The sequence below is a fragment of the Hipposideros armiger genome, unplaced genomic scaffold (assembly GCF_001890085.2).
Source record: "Hipposideros armiger isolate ML-2016 unplaced genomic scaffold, ASM189008v1 scaffold_371, whole genome shotgun sequence".
NCBI lineage: Eukaryota > Metazoa > Chordata > Mammalia > Chiroptera > Hipposideridae > Hipposideros > Hipposideros armiger.
This window is the reverse complement of record NW_017731721.1, coordinates 1,860,376-1,872,887: the sequence shown is the minus strand read 5'-3', so window position 1 is coordinate 1,872,887 and position 12,512 is coordinate 1,860,376. Positions and strand designations below refer to the sequence as shown.

The window sequence follows — 12,512 nt, the reverse complement described above, 5'->3', positions numbered from 1 at the left end:
AATAAACGGAGTCTCAATTTAAAAGACCCTGTTAATAAAATTATTCATTAGGATTAATCACAAATTTATCAACTGGGTTAAAATTTCTATGTAGCTGGCTCCTTAACCATGTCCTAAACATTTGTAGAAAAAGTTTCGCTATCTTTATGTTTATTATAATTGGTTTTGAGTCAAAACATACAAGCATATCCCTCTTAAAATAGACTTTAAACCAGAATTATAAGTTTATCCTCATTTTAAAGCTAGAAACGCATTATACTTAATGTAATTAACAGAATGGCTATCAGCAAGCTTGTCATTTATATGTTAAAGCAATATATTTTACATTCAGCAAACAATGTTATCAAATGTCTTTTAATTTCGTAGACAATATGATACATATTGTATAAGAAACGCACAATAGCTTTGCAGTACAATTTCAAAGTGTATACTAATTGGAATACAGAGGTTAAACACTGGTGTACTGACAGCATTTTTGAACTTTGGATAAACTGCATACAAAACTTAGAATTCAAATATTAGCCAATCTGGAAACTTTACTTCCCATAGTATAAAAATGATACTTTGAGATGCAAAATATTTTTTTTCACTAAACAAACTATATAAACATTTAAAATAATTAAAAACTCAACTTTAGAATTTATAAAGATTAGCTATAAAAATATATTGGCAGTCACTTTTATAAATGTACCATTCACTACATTACAAAATAGTCTCTAACATAAAATGGCTTTAATAACTGTACTATTTTAGAATCTGATAAACCGTACATTAAATCGATTATAAAATCCTCTTGGGAAACTTTGGTATGCATCTTCAGAAGGTTTTTAAAACATACTCTAATATCACCTCAAGGGCCTGTAAACATTCCATTCTATTAAAGCACAACAGAATAAGTAATGTATATTCAACTGCTTATAAGATATAGAATCAAAAAACAATTATCTTTGTAGAAAATCACCAGAATTCCCAGAATAACCAAAAAACAAACTATTTAAAAGTATCAAACTTTTAAACAGTTCTCTTTCCATTCTAATTTAAAAATACTACAAAATCACCACACTCCATTCATGTACCTTAGTAGGACAAGGCCTCAAAAGCAGTATAACCCAGTCTCAAAAAAGTCTCTGATTCCAATAAACAAACTTAAAAACTCATTTAAAAAACTTGACAATAGAACAAGTATATGTATTCAGACACATAATTTATATATTTAGTTCTGTATTAGCTCTTCTTTTATATTTGTAATTTAGAAATTTATTGGCAGAAATAAGATATACACATACACACAACTGAAAAAAGTAAGTTTTAGGAAGTAGTAAGAAATGCAAACCTATAGGGTAAATTGATTTTTAAAATTTCAATTTACTAAATTTTATCTATGATTTTTAGATTACTGACAATGATTGTTATTTAGAAAATTCAAACTGATGCAAGTTCATTTCCTGCTTCTTGAGTATGTTTAATTTTTAGAGCTTCCAGTTGTGCCAGTAACTTCCTTGAGGTCATTTTCCACTTTATCCTCTGTCACCAGATCTCTTGCATAAGACATTTATCTCTGAGTTGCGAAAGCCTAAATAAAAGCTTCATTTTTGACCTTTTAATTTATAAAACTCCACTAAACAAAAAAATCCATCTAATTCTTAGACAAGTCCACAAAATATAGTCTTTAAGAATCAAACACTTTTATGGGAATAAAGATCCTTCAAAGTTTTTAACTCTTCTATTAGAGTTTTATTTTGATTTTCCAGGACTGCAACTCGATTTTCGAGGCATTTCACATATTCTTTCTTCTTTCTGCGACATTCTCGAGCAGCTTCTCTAAATATAAGCATTAAAAACCAATGTTAGAAAAAAGAAATATTCTTTAAACAGTAAATGCACTTTAGTAATTTTCTGGTTTTTTTTAAAATTGCAGAAAAGGGCAGTTTATTAGAAGAAAAAATACATTTCAAAGAAGCAGAAGCGGGCCCAAACAGTAGAGAATGGCTCAAGGGCCATTATTAGAAGAGAAAGTACACTCCAAAGAGTTTGGAGTGGTCCGAGCAAAAGGAGCTCAAAAGGCCTCCCTGGTCATCTTTTTTTTCCTCATTAAAAAAATTAAGGTATCATCCAAATAACAGTGAAATACAGATCTTCAGTGTAGAATTCAGTTTTGGCAAATGCATGTGCCTGTATAACCCATACACCTACCAAGACAGAACATTTTTATTGCCCCAGAAAGTTCCCTCATGCCCATTCCTAGTCAATCCTCTCCCCAAGCTCTCTTCTGTTCTGATTCTGATCACCAGAGACGAAGTTTTTCCTAATCTAGGACTTCATATAACAGTTATACAGTATGTAGTCTTGTGTGTGGTCTCCTTTCACTCCGTGTATTTTTGAGGCTCGTATTTTTGAGGCTCATACATGTTGTTGTACGCTGGTTTGTTCCTTTATATTTTGGGGCATATTCCATTGTATGAATATCACCACAATTTGTTGATCCTTTCTCTTGGGCCATTTGTCATTTTAGCTGCTATGCATGTTCTTGTGCCAGTCTCTCTTTGTGAACATGTACCATTTCTCTTGGATAAAAATACCAAGGAGTGAAATTTATGGGTCCTCTTATAATTTTTATTTAATTTTTATTTATTGAGCTTTAATTATAAACAGTGCTTGATAATCAGTTTTGTACATGTCCTCTTAGAATATTTCTATGATGTCACATACAAGTTTTATACACACATAGAAGTAGAAAATATTATTCTGAGTATTTTTTATACCATGTATTATAGATATTATCTGCAACTTGATTTTAACACTAGCTGTTTTAATGATGTTTCTGTGTTGGTACACAGATTTTTGCCATGAAGATATTTTGTTATTAACTTTCATTTCCCGAACTACTAGTGAGATTGAGCATTTTTTCAAAAGTTTATTGGTTTTTTTGGATCTGCTCGTATGTAAACTGCCTATTTATACTCTTTGTCCCTTCATACTTTTTGTCCATTTTACAATTAGAAGTTATTAGAAAGACAAACAACTTAGTGCACAGCTCTCTGTACATTATACATATTAATCCTTTACCTGTTTTTACCTTATGTTCTAATCTATCATTTGACTTCCAATATTTTTATTCTTGTGCCATAAATGCTCTTTTTTAGTCTCTGTTTTTTTCTTGGCTTAGATTAAAATGTCATACACTATATATTTCCCTTTAAATTTTATTTTAAAGACTTTATTAATTGTCACAATTAAGTCTTTAATCTATCTGGAATTACTTTTGTACACAGTATACAAAATAGGAGTCCAATTTAATTTTCTTCCAAATGTGGAGTTGATTGTGTATCTTTTTTTAAACAAACCTTCCTTTACAAGTGCTCTTAACTAGCACAACAAGCTATTTCTGGCCTCTCTACGCCACTTGCTAATGTTACTGTCTACATCTAGGCTGATACCAAGTTTTGATTACAGTGGCTTTCGAGTCATTTCAATGCCTTACAAGACAAATGATCTCTTTCTGCTCTTGACCATTCTCGGATACTTATTTCTTCCATGTATACTTTTAGCTTATTTTGTCTAATTTTATAAAGATCTATAGAAAATCATATTAAATATATATCTGAATTCTGGAAGAGTTGACATTTTATATTAACTGTTTTAAAAAAACAGTATTTTTCCATTTGTTCAGCTACTATTTTCCCTCTCAATTTAAAAATATGGATCCTATGCCTTTCCTGTTAAATTTACTAAGTATTTTAAGATTTCTGTCACTAATATTAATGTAATATTACCTCCCATTTTTTTCAAGATGGTAATTCATTGTAGAAAAACATCTTACTAAATTTCCTTATAAATTACTGTAGTTTAAAAAAGTTTTATGAAGTAGTACACACAAAAGTGTGTCATATACATGTAAGTTATGTAGTATAATAAAAAAATGATTACATGTAAACTCAATACCCAACTTAATAAGAGAAAATATTCAACTTTAATTGAAAAGTAAAATTAAAAAAAAAAATGACCAAAAAAAACCATAACCCTAAACTTAACTGTAAACGTAACATTAACCCTAATTTATATTTAACCCTAACCTCAAACCTAACTCCAACCCTAATCCAAACCTAACCTTACCTCAAAACCTAACATTAACCCTTAACATAGACCAGAGGTCGGCAAGCTGCGGCTTGAGAGCAACATGTGGCTCTTTGGGTACGTCCCTTCTCGAGTTTGCCGACCCCTGGAAGAGCCAATCCTGCCCCTCACAACAATTTAAAAATTATTTGGGGGCCGGCCGAGTGGCGTGTTGGTTAAGAGCTGGCTTGGGACGCCAGAGGGCCCTGGTTCGGATCCCACATATGAGGGCCAGTGACACTGCCCTCTATTTTTACATATCACCATTATGTGAACAATATCCTTTACAAATTTTAAAAATGCAACTATGATAGTTTGCTGACCCTTGCCATAGACCAGACTCTAACCCTAATACTAACATTAAACCTATTTGAAATCCAAACCCTAACTTCAAATCTAACTCTAATCCTAACCCTAAACCTCAGCCTAAAGTAAAACCTTAATTCAAGGCCAAACCCTAACCTCAAGGCTAATCCTAACCTTAATGGTAATCATAAACTCAAACCTAATCCTAACAGTAACACTAACCCTAATCCCTAAAACTATCCCAGCCCTAGACCCCCTCTAACCTTAACCCCAACACTAATTTAAACCCAATCCCTGACCTAAAGCTAAATAATGCTAACCCAAAGCCTAAACCTAATCATGAAGCCTAACCCTCACCCTAAACACTAAGCCTAATTCAAAATGAGACCCTAACTCTAACCCAGCCCTTATCCTAGTCCTAAACCTAACCAGACCCTAAATGAAATGAAACCCTAACCTCAAAACTAACTCTAACCCTAACCATAAACCCACCCTAACTCACTAGCTAACCCTAAACCTAACGCTAACCCTATCCCTTACCTAAACACCTCCTGACCCCCGCCCCCACACAGAAAATATCTATAGAAGAACCCTCTATGCTATTCCGATCCCTGCCTCTTGTCCAGAAGATATTACTAGCTTTAATCATTTGCTTATTTTTATAGTTTTAGTACATATACGTATGCCCCTAAATTATAGATCATTTAGTTTGCTTATTTTCTAAAATGTTATAAAATATCACTTTATATATTCTGTTGCAACTAGTTTTCAACAAACTTTATTTTTCTAATATTTATTCATGTTCAATTGATTATTCATTTAATCATTACAAATGAACACTATTACACTGTATGAATACTGTTGTATAAATACAAAATACCACAATTTATGTACCCATTCTGTTATAGTTATTTGGATTGTTTCCTAATTTCTTCTGCTGTGAACATTTTAAGGCATACTTCCTACAAGCCTCTCTCAGTCACATACACAGAGTAAAACAGCAGTGTCGCAGAGCATATCCAGGTCTACCATACAAGATAAGGCCAATTAATTTCCAAAGTGGCTACACCAATTTACACTCCCAGAAGCAATACAAGAGTTCCATTGTTCCAAATCCTTGCCAGCTCCTGATTAGACTTTAAGATTTTTGCTAACTGGGTGAGGATCAATGGTATCTAAGTGTATGGTATTAATTTGCATTTCTTTACTGATAATGGTAAGCAATCTTTCATGATTATTAACTATGTGTGTTTTCTGAGAAATGCCTATGCATTTTGCCAATTTTTTTTTTCTGTTGGGTTGTACTTTTCTTATTAATTTAGATCTTTGTATTTTTTTCCAACAAATCTTTTGGTTAGATATGTTACAAATATCTTCTATAGGTTTGAAGCTTATACTTTCACTTGCTTTCTGTTATCTTTTGGTGGACAGAAGTTATGCTGATCTCAATGCTAATGTCATACTAATTACCAGAGCTTTAAATAAAACTTGGTATATCCTCACCTGATTCTTGTCAGAATATTTTGATTGTTCTTGGCCCTTTACTCTTCTATAAATTTTAGAATCAACTTGTCAAGTTCTTCAAACAACCTGTTTGGGTTTTGAATGGGACTGCATTGAATCTATGGATCAATTGGGGGAAAAATAGTCATCTTTATAATACTGAGTTTCCATATGTGGGACATAGTGTATTTCTCTATATCTAGCAACCTTAAAAACTCATTCTAATAATTTTTCTGTAAGTTCATTCTGGGGTATTTTTAAATAAGCAACCATATAAAAATAGTAATAGTTTTACTTCTTTCATTTAAATCCTTACATTCCCCCCCACACCCCTTTTCCTGTTTTACTAAATGACAAGGGAGGGTTTCCAGTATACACTGGTTCTTTTTTAAGCTTTCTAATAAATAGTTTGTAGATGATTTTCCTAGATATTCTAAGCGGATGAATATATCCTTGCTAATAATAACAACAGCTTTGTTTTACTTTTTCACTTTTTATCACTTTTATAGTCTCTTGATCTTTGATTTTCTGACATCCTTTTTTTCCTTTAAATATATATACTATTTTTCCTTTTCCATTATAAAACTGAAGATATTATAAAACTCATTCTATTGTCTGATTTTTCTGCTGATTCTTGCTCCTGACAGGCAGTGTATTATCATCTAAGATGCTGGACTCTGAAACCTGGACCTGTGAGCTTAAATCCTACCTCTACCACTTACTAAGCGGTATAACCTTGGGCAAATAACTTAACCTCTCTAGGTCTCAGTTTCCTCATCTCAAAAAAGAAAAAGAAAAAGAAAAAATTATAGTATTATTTATACCTCAAAAATTTCTGTGAAAATTACTTTAGGGCTTTGGTATATAACATGATGGAGGCCTAATTCCTTGGGTAGTCTATGTTTTCAACTTGTATTTGTTAGAACTCAGTGTATAGGAATTCATTAAAACCTGTGCTGAGGTTGCTTCCTTTCAAGCAATTGAAGGCACTATGGACCTTGATCTGTTTTTAAATTACAATTCTCAGCTTATGGGTGTAGCACTTCCTGGGTCTTGACCTCATGAAGAATAATCTGTGATCCAGTTTCCCAGTCTGCACAGGCCACAGGCTCTGTCCCTCATCTTGTCTACATAATAGAACTATACTAATCACAAGGATCTGGAATTATCTTGATTATACAGGGGCTGCTTCAGTGCTTAGTAACCTCATGGTCTTGTGCTTCTGGTTCATTCCTAATCTCAACAGAATTCTCTGACCTTCCTGCAGGCTCAACCCAATCATTTAAAAGCTTTGAAAAATATTATGTAGCCGAGGTCATGTTGTCAGAAACAGAAGTCTCATTCTAGTAATTTTTAACAAGTCTTCTGGATTTCTTACATATACAATTATATCATAAGCAAACAAATACAATTCTTTTCTAATATTTGCAAAACCTACTTCATTTCCTTATCTTACTGCATTGGTTGGAACCTGTAATACAACAGACAGTCCCTGCCTTGTTATAAAGTTCATTTACAGTGAGTGATGTTTGCTCTTAGTTTTTAGTAAAGCAACAGTTTATCTTGAAGTAATTAAATGTATCCATCTGATCCTTTTATGGTAATTTTTACTGTTATAGAAAATCATCCTCTTACTCTAATTTTCTAACTTATTGGTGAGGAGTTGAAAATAGAATCAATCCTATTGCAATTTTAAAAATTTACCCTCTTTTGTTCCTAATATAGTTTATTGGTATCTTTTTTCTTTTTCCCTTGAACACATTGTAGAGTACCAATTATATTCTTTTTCTCAAACAACCAGTGGTTTTTTTATGCGTGATGTACATACATATAGTGCATACAGCTATGTTTAAAATACATGTAAAATGAAAGCGAATGTTTCTGGGGGTTAAAACCACTGCTCTATTTTCATGATCAATATTGATTTTTAAGAGCATTTCTATGTCAGTAAGTAAACTAGGTTATTACACAGAATTCCACTAATTCCTTCCTCTTCTTGCTGTGGTTAATGTTAAACAGCAAACTATTATTTTTGTTTAACTTTGTCAGGCCAAAAGGAACAAAATACATTGTTCGAAAAGCTTTACTTAATTGTGCTCGTCAAAGGACACAACAATAGAAGAACTCTAGGTCACATATTAAACAGATTGAGCAATGGGACTCACTGATCCATTGAAAATGAACTAGACATAATCTAACACTCGGTAAAATGAAGCCAATATAATAATCTCTCTCTTTATTTCTAATATACAATTCCAGTTAACATCTGGTTATATTTTGAGATTTGCAAAAACATTACCCATTCTGGCAGTATAATTTTACTACCTACCTGTTTTTCATCAACCTTATTTCTCTTTTCAATTGGGGGTCATCTGTCTTAGTTGTCGGAGATGTAAGAGTCACAGGAGAGGTCATCACCACAGTTTGTGGCAGCGAAGTAGCTGAAGGTGTGGTACGGATTTGATATGTCTGCATATCTCCTGATGCAGCTGTGTGGTCAAAAAGAATGAGTTAATTTGTAAGTGTCTTTGAAAATACCTTAGGATGCTTTCCACAGAGGCTTAAGGATACTTACTTTGGACAACCACCTGGTTGCTGGGCACAAGTATTTGCTGTCCATCAGAAGTCTGTGCATACTGGAGAATTGTTGTACCTTGTTGACTACTGCCTGAATTTGTCATGGTTAATGTCTGAAGTCCCTGTACTCCATCTGTGCCTGGACTGGCCAGCTGTAAGGCTCCATTTGGGGCAATGGCAACTTTAACGAGAGAGAGAACATAGCTATTGTAAGGCTGTACAATATACTAATTGCAAAGGATTGGTGAAAAAAACACTTTTTTAAAATAGGCATGAAAGCAATTCCACTTAGTAACTGTTGACTGGGTAAACTATCTGTAAAAGAAAATGACATTTGTTTATAAATATAGTTCAGATGCACTAATCTTAATCTTAAATTGTACAATGTAACTGGTCAAAACACATTTTGAGCTCTATGGATCACTCCGACCTAACTGCAAATGTTGTCACAGCAGTTCTGGAGCATGAAAAGAGGGCACTGCCCAATAACTCACTTTTAAAGGAAAAATAAGTAGAAAGAAACATTAACATAGTTTGCAGTTTTTTATTCAAAAGCAGCATTTAGCTGAGCCATCCTGCCACCTGTTGGCAGCTCAGCAGCAGCTCAGCTTGGGCTGGGAATTGAACCTCTGTTGCTCAGAGCTCAAACTCTTGAGCGAGCTCTTAACCAACTGAGCCACTCAGCCGGCCCGGAAAAATATTTTTGAATAGATAAGTGTGTCCATGGAAAAAATTTCAAATAGGTGACATAATGAAAAACTAAGTCTTCATACTGTTTCTTAGCTCCTCTCTCTAGTGGTAATTAATGTTAGACGTATTAAATATTAAGTGCTATTTTTAAAAATTAGTTTTTTCAATTACAGTTGACATTCAATATTATTTTATATTAGTTTAAAATTAATAGTATAGTGGTTAGACATTTATATATCTTACAAAGTGATCCCGATTGGTGTAGTACCCACCTGGCACTATACATAGTTATTACCATATTATTGACTTATTCTCTAGGTTGTACTTTACATCCCCATGACAGTTTTTCACTGCCAATTTGTACTTCTTAATCCCTTCACCTTTTCCATGCAGCATTCCAATCCCCCTCCCATCTGGCAAGTATCAATTTGTTCTCTGTGTCTGTGAGTCTGTTTCTGTTTTGTTTGTTTTTTAGATTCCACATGTAAGTGAAATCATATGGTATTTGTCTTTTTCTGACTTATTTCACTTAGCATAATACCCCTAGGTCCATCCATGTTGTCATAAATAGTTAAGATTTCATTCTTTTTTATGGCCAAGTAATATTCCATTGTGTATCTGTACCACCTCTTTATCCAGTAGTCTACTGATGGGCACTTAGGTTGCTTCCATATCTTGGCTATTGTAAATAGCACTGCAGTTAACATAGGGGTGCATATACCTTTTCGAATTAGTATTTTGAATTTCCCCTGATAAAGACCCAGAAGTGAAACTGTGGGGTCATAAGGTAGTTCTTTAATTTTTTGAGATAACCTCTATACTGATTTCCATAGCTGCTGCACCAATCTGCAATCCCACCAACACTGCACAAGGGTTCCCTTTTCTCTAAACCTCGTCAACACTTTGTTGATTTATTTGATTGATGATAGCCATTTTGACTGGAGTGAAGTGATATCTCACTGAGGTTTTAATTTGCATTTCTCTAATGATTAGTGACATTGAGCATCTTTTCTTGTCTATTGGCCATCTGGATGTCCTCTCTGGAGAAACGTCTATTCAGATCCTCTGCCCATTTTTAATTGGATTGGTTTTTTGTTTTGGTTTTTTTGGTGTTGAGTTATATGAGTTCCTTATATATTTTGGATATTAACCCCTTATTGGATGTATTATTCGTGAATGTCTTCTACAATTCAGTAGGTTGCCTTTTCATTTTGTTGGTTTCCATTGCTGTGCAAAACCTTTTTAGTTTGATGTAGTACCATTTGTTTATTTTTTCTTTTGTTGCCCTTGTCAGAGGAGACATATCCAAAAAGTTATTGCTAAGAGTAATGTCAGGGAGTTTAATGCCTGTTTTCTTCTACGAGTTTTATGGTTTCCGGTCTTACATTTAAGTCTTTAATCCATTTTGAGTAAGAAAGTGGTCTAGTTTCAGTTTTTTGCATGTATCTGTACAGTCTTCCCAGCACCATTTATTGAAGAGACTGTCGTTACCCCATTGTATATTCTTGCCTTCTCTGTCATAGATTAAATGATCATATAGGTATAGATTTATTTCTGGGCTCTATTCTGTTTCATTGATCTGTGTGTCTGTTATTATGCCAGTACCATGTTGTTTTGATTACTACACCCTTGTAGTATAGTTTGATATCAGGTATAGAGTGACACCTCTAACTTTGTTCTTCTTTCTCAAGATTGGTGTGGCTATTTGAGGTCTTTTGTAGTTTCATATAAATTTTGGGATTATTTCTTCTAGTTCTGTGTAAAATGCCATTGGTATTTTGATAGGGATTGCATTGAATCTATAGGCTGCTTTGGGTAATATGGACATTTTAACAATGTTAACGCTTCCTATTCATGGGCATGGTATATGCTTCTGTTTATTTGTAGCTTCTTTAGTGTCTTATAGTTCTCCCAGTATAGATCTTGTACTTCCTTGGTTAAATTTATTCCTAGGTATTTTATTTTTTTGATGCAATTGTAAATGGGACTGTTTTCTTAATTTCTCATTCTGACTGTTGATTATTGGTGTTAAAAATACAACTGATTTCTGAAGATTGATTTTGGGTCACTGTGCTTTCATTTTTCTCAAGGTATCTTTTGATTTCTTCCTCAGTTACATATAAATCCTATAAAAATATAAAATAAATAAAACTAAAAGGGAATAGCAGTATTTTAAAAAGAGTGGTGTCTCTGAGGAGGTGATACAAGTTGAGCAGGAGTGAGAATACAATCCATGTAAGGATTGGGGAGAAAACATGTCAGGCAGTGGGAATAACAACTCCAATGATCCTGAGGCAGAAACAAGTTTCTTGTGTTGAAGAACAGAAAGAAAGTCTGTGTGGCCAGATGCCATTAAGTAGCAGGAGATGAGATCAGAGTGGAAGGCAAGCCTGAATGTAACGCCTTGTAGGACTTAGGTCTAAGTATGATGGAATGTCACTGGCGGATTCTGAGCAAGAGTGGTGTGATCTAATTAACATTTTAAATAAATCACTTTGGTTGCAGTATGGAAAACTATTAGAGCAAGAATGGAAGCAAGACAACCAACTGCATGCTTCCTGGAGTAATTCAGATGAGTGTAAACCAAGGGGGTAGTGAATGGAGATGGTGAGAGGGGGGTCAGACGGAACACATTTTGTGGCAAGAGCCAGTCTTGAAGAACAGGTTGGGAGCGGAGGGAGAGGTTATCTACAAATAAATAACATGAGTGACTTTCTTGGGGTGATGGACTTATATCTTGATTGCGGTGGTGGTTAGACAACTCCATGTACCTGTCAAAACTCAGACTTACACCCCAAAGTAAGTGTATCATTTAAAAGCGGTGTGACTTTAGGAACATTATCTAACTCTTAAGCCTCAGTTCCCTCATAAATTGATAACTACATACCTCACAAGGTTATTATAATGAGTAAATCAGATGATGAAAAAGTACTTTGCATTATTTCTGGCTCAAAATATCCTTTTATAATCATCACTATTAAAGTATGATAGTCTTTCTACACACCACTTCTTTACATGGAAAAGTTAGTTTTTGTATGTCTGTCAGGGGTAAATTTATTCCTATACATACTGTACTGTCCGGTGCTAGTCTGATAGATGGGAGTTGGAACAGACATAGAAGTGACAGCAGAAACTCCAGGGTTTTCTCCGTCTCCTTTTCTGCCCCGTGTGTCTTCAGAAGATAGGTCTTTCAAAATTTTTCTGTGAAAAATAGAACTCTATTAATGCTGGTAATGAGGACGGCTTTACAAAAAGAAACTGCTAAATAAACCTTTTGAAATCTGGTTAAAAGTACAATAATCTATTAGACACCTAAACTTGTC

At 33.8% G+C, this 12,512-nt stretch overlaps 1 protein-coding gene across 6 annotated transcripts in view; it reads right to left on the bottom strand.

The window, feature by feature from the left end:
- Positions 1-281: 281 nt before the first annotated feature.
- Positions 282-12,512, bottom strand: part of ATF1 (activating transcription factor 1) — a 49,558-nt gene continuing 37,327 nt past the window's right edge. For all 6 annotated transcript variants that reach the window (XM_019662294.1, XM_019662290.1, XM_019662292.1 and 3 more), the window contains 4 exons: positions 12,260-12,390; positions 8,498-8,680; positions 8,252-8,411; positions 282-1,821 (listed from right to left, as the gene is read on the bottom strand). In XM_019662294.1, coding sequence (XP_019517839.1) covers positions 1,677-1,821; positions 8,252-8,411; positions 8,498-8,680; positions 12,260-12,390 — 619 coding nt within the window. In that variant the 3' untranslated portion in view covers positions 282-1,676. The remainder of the gene's footprint in view (positions 1,822-8,251; positions 8,412-8,497; positions 8,681-12,259; positions 12,391-12,512) is intronic.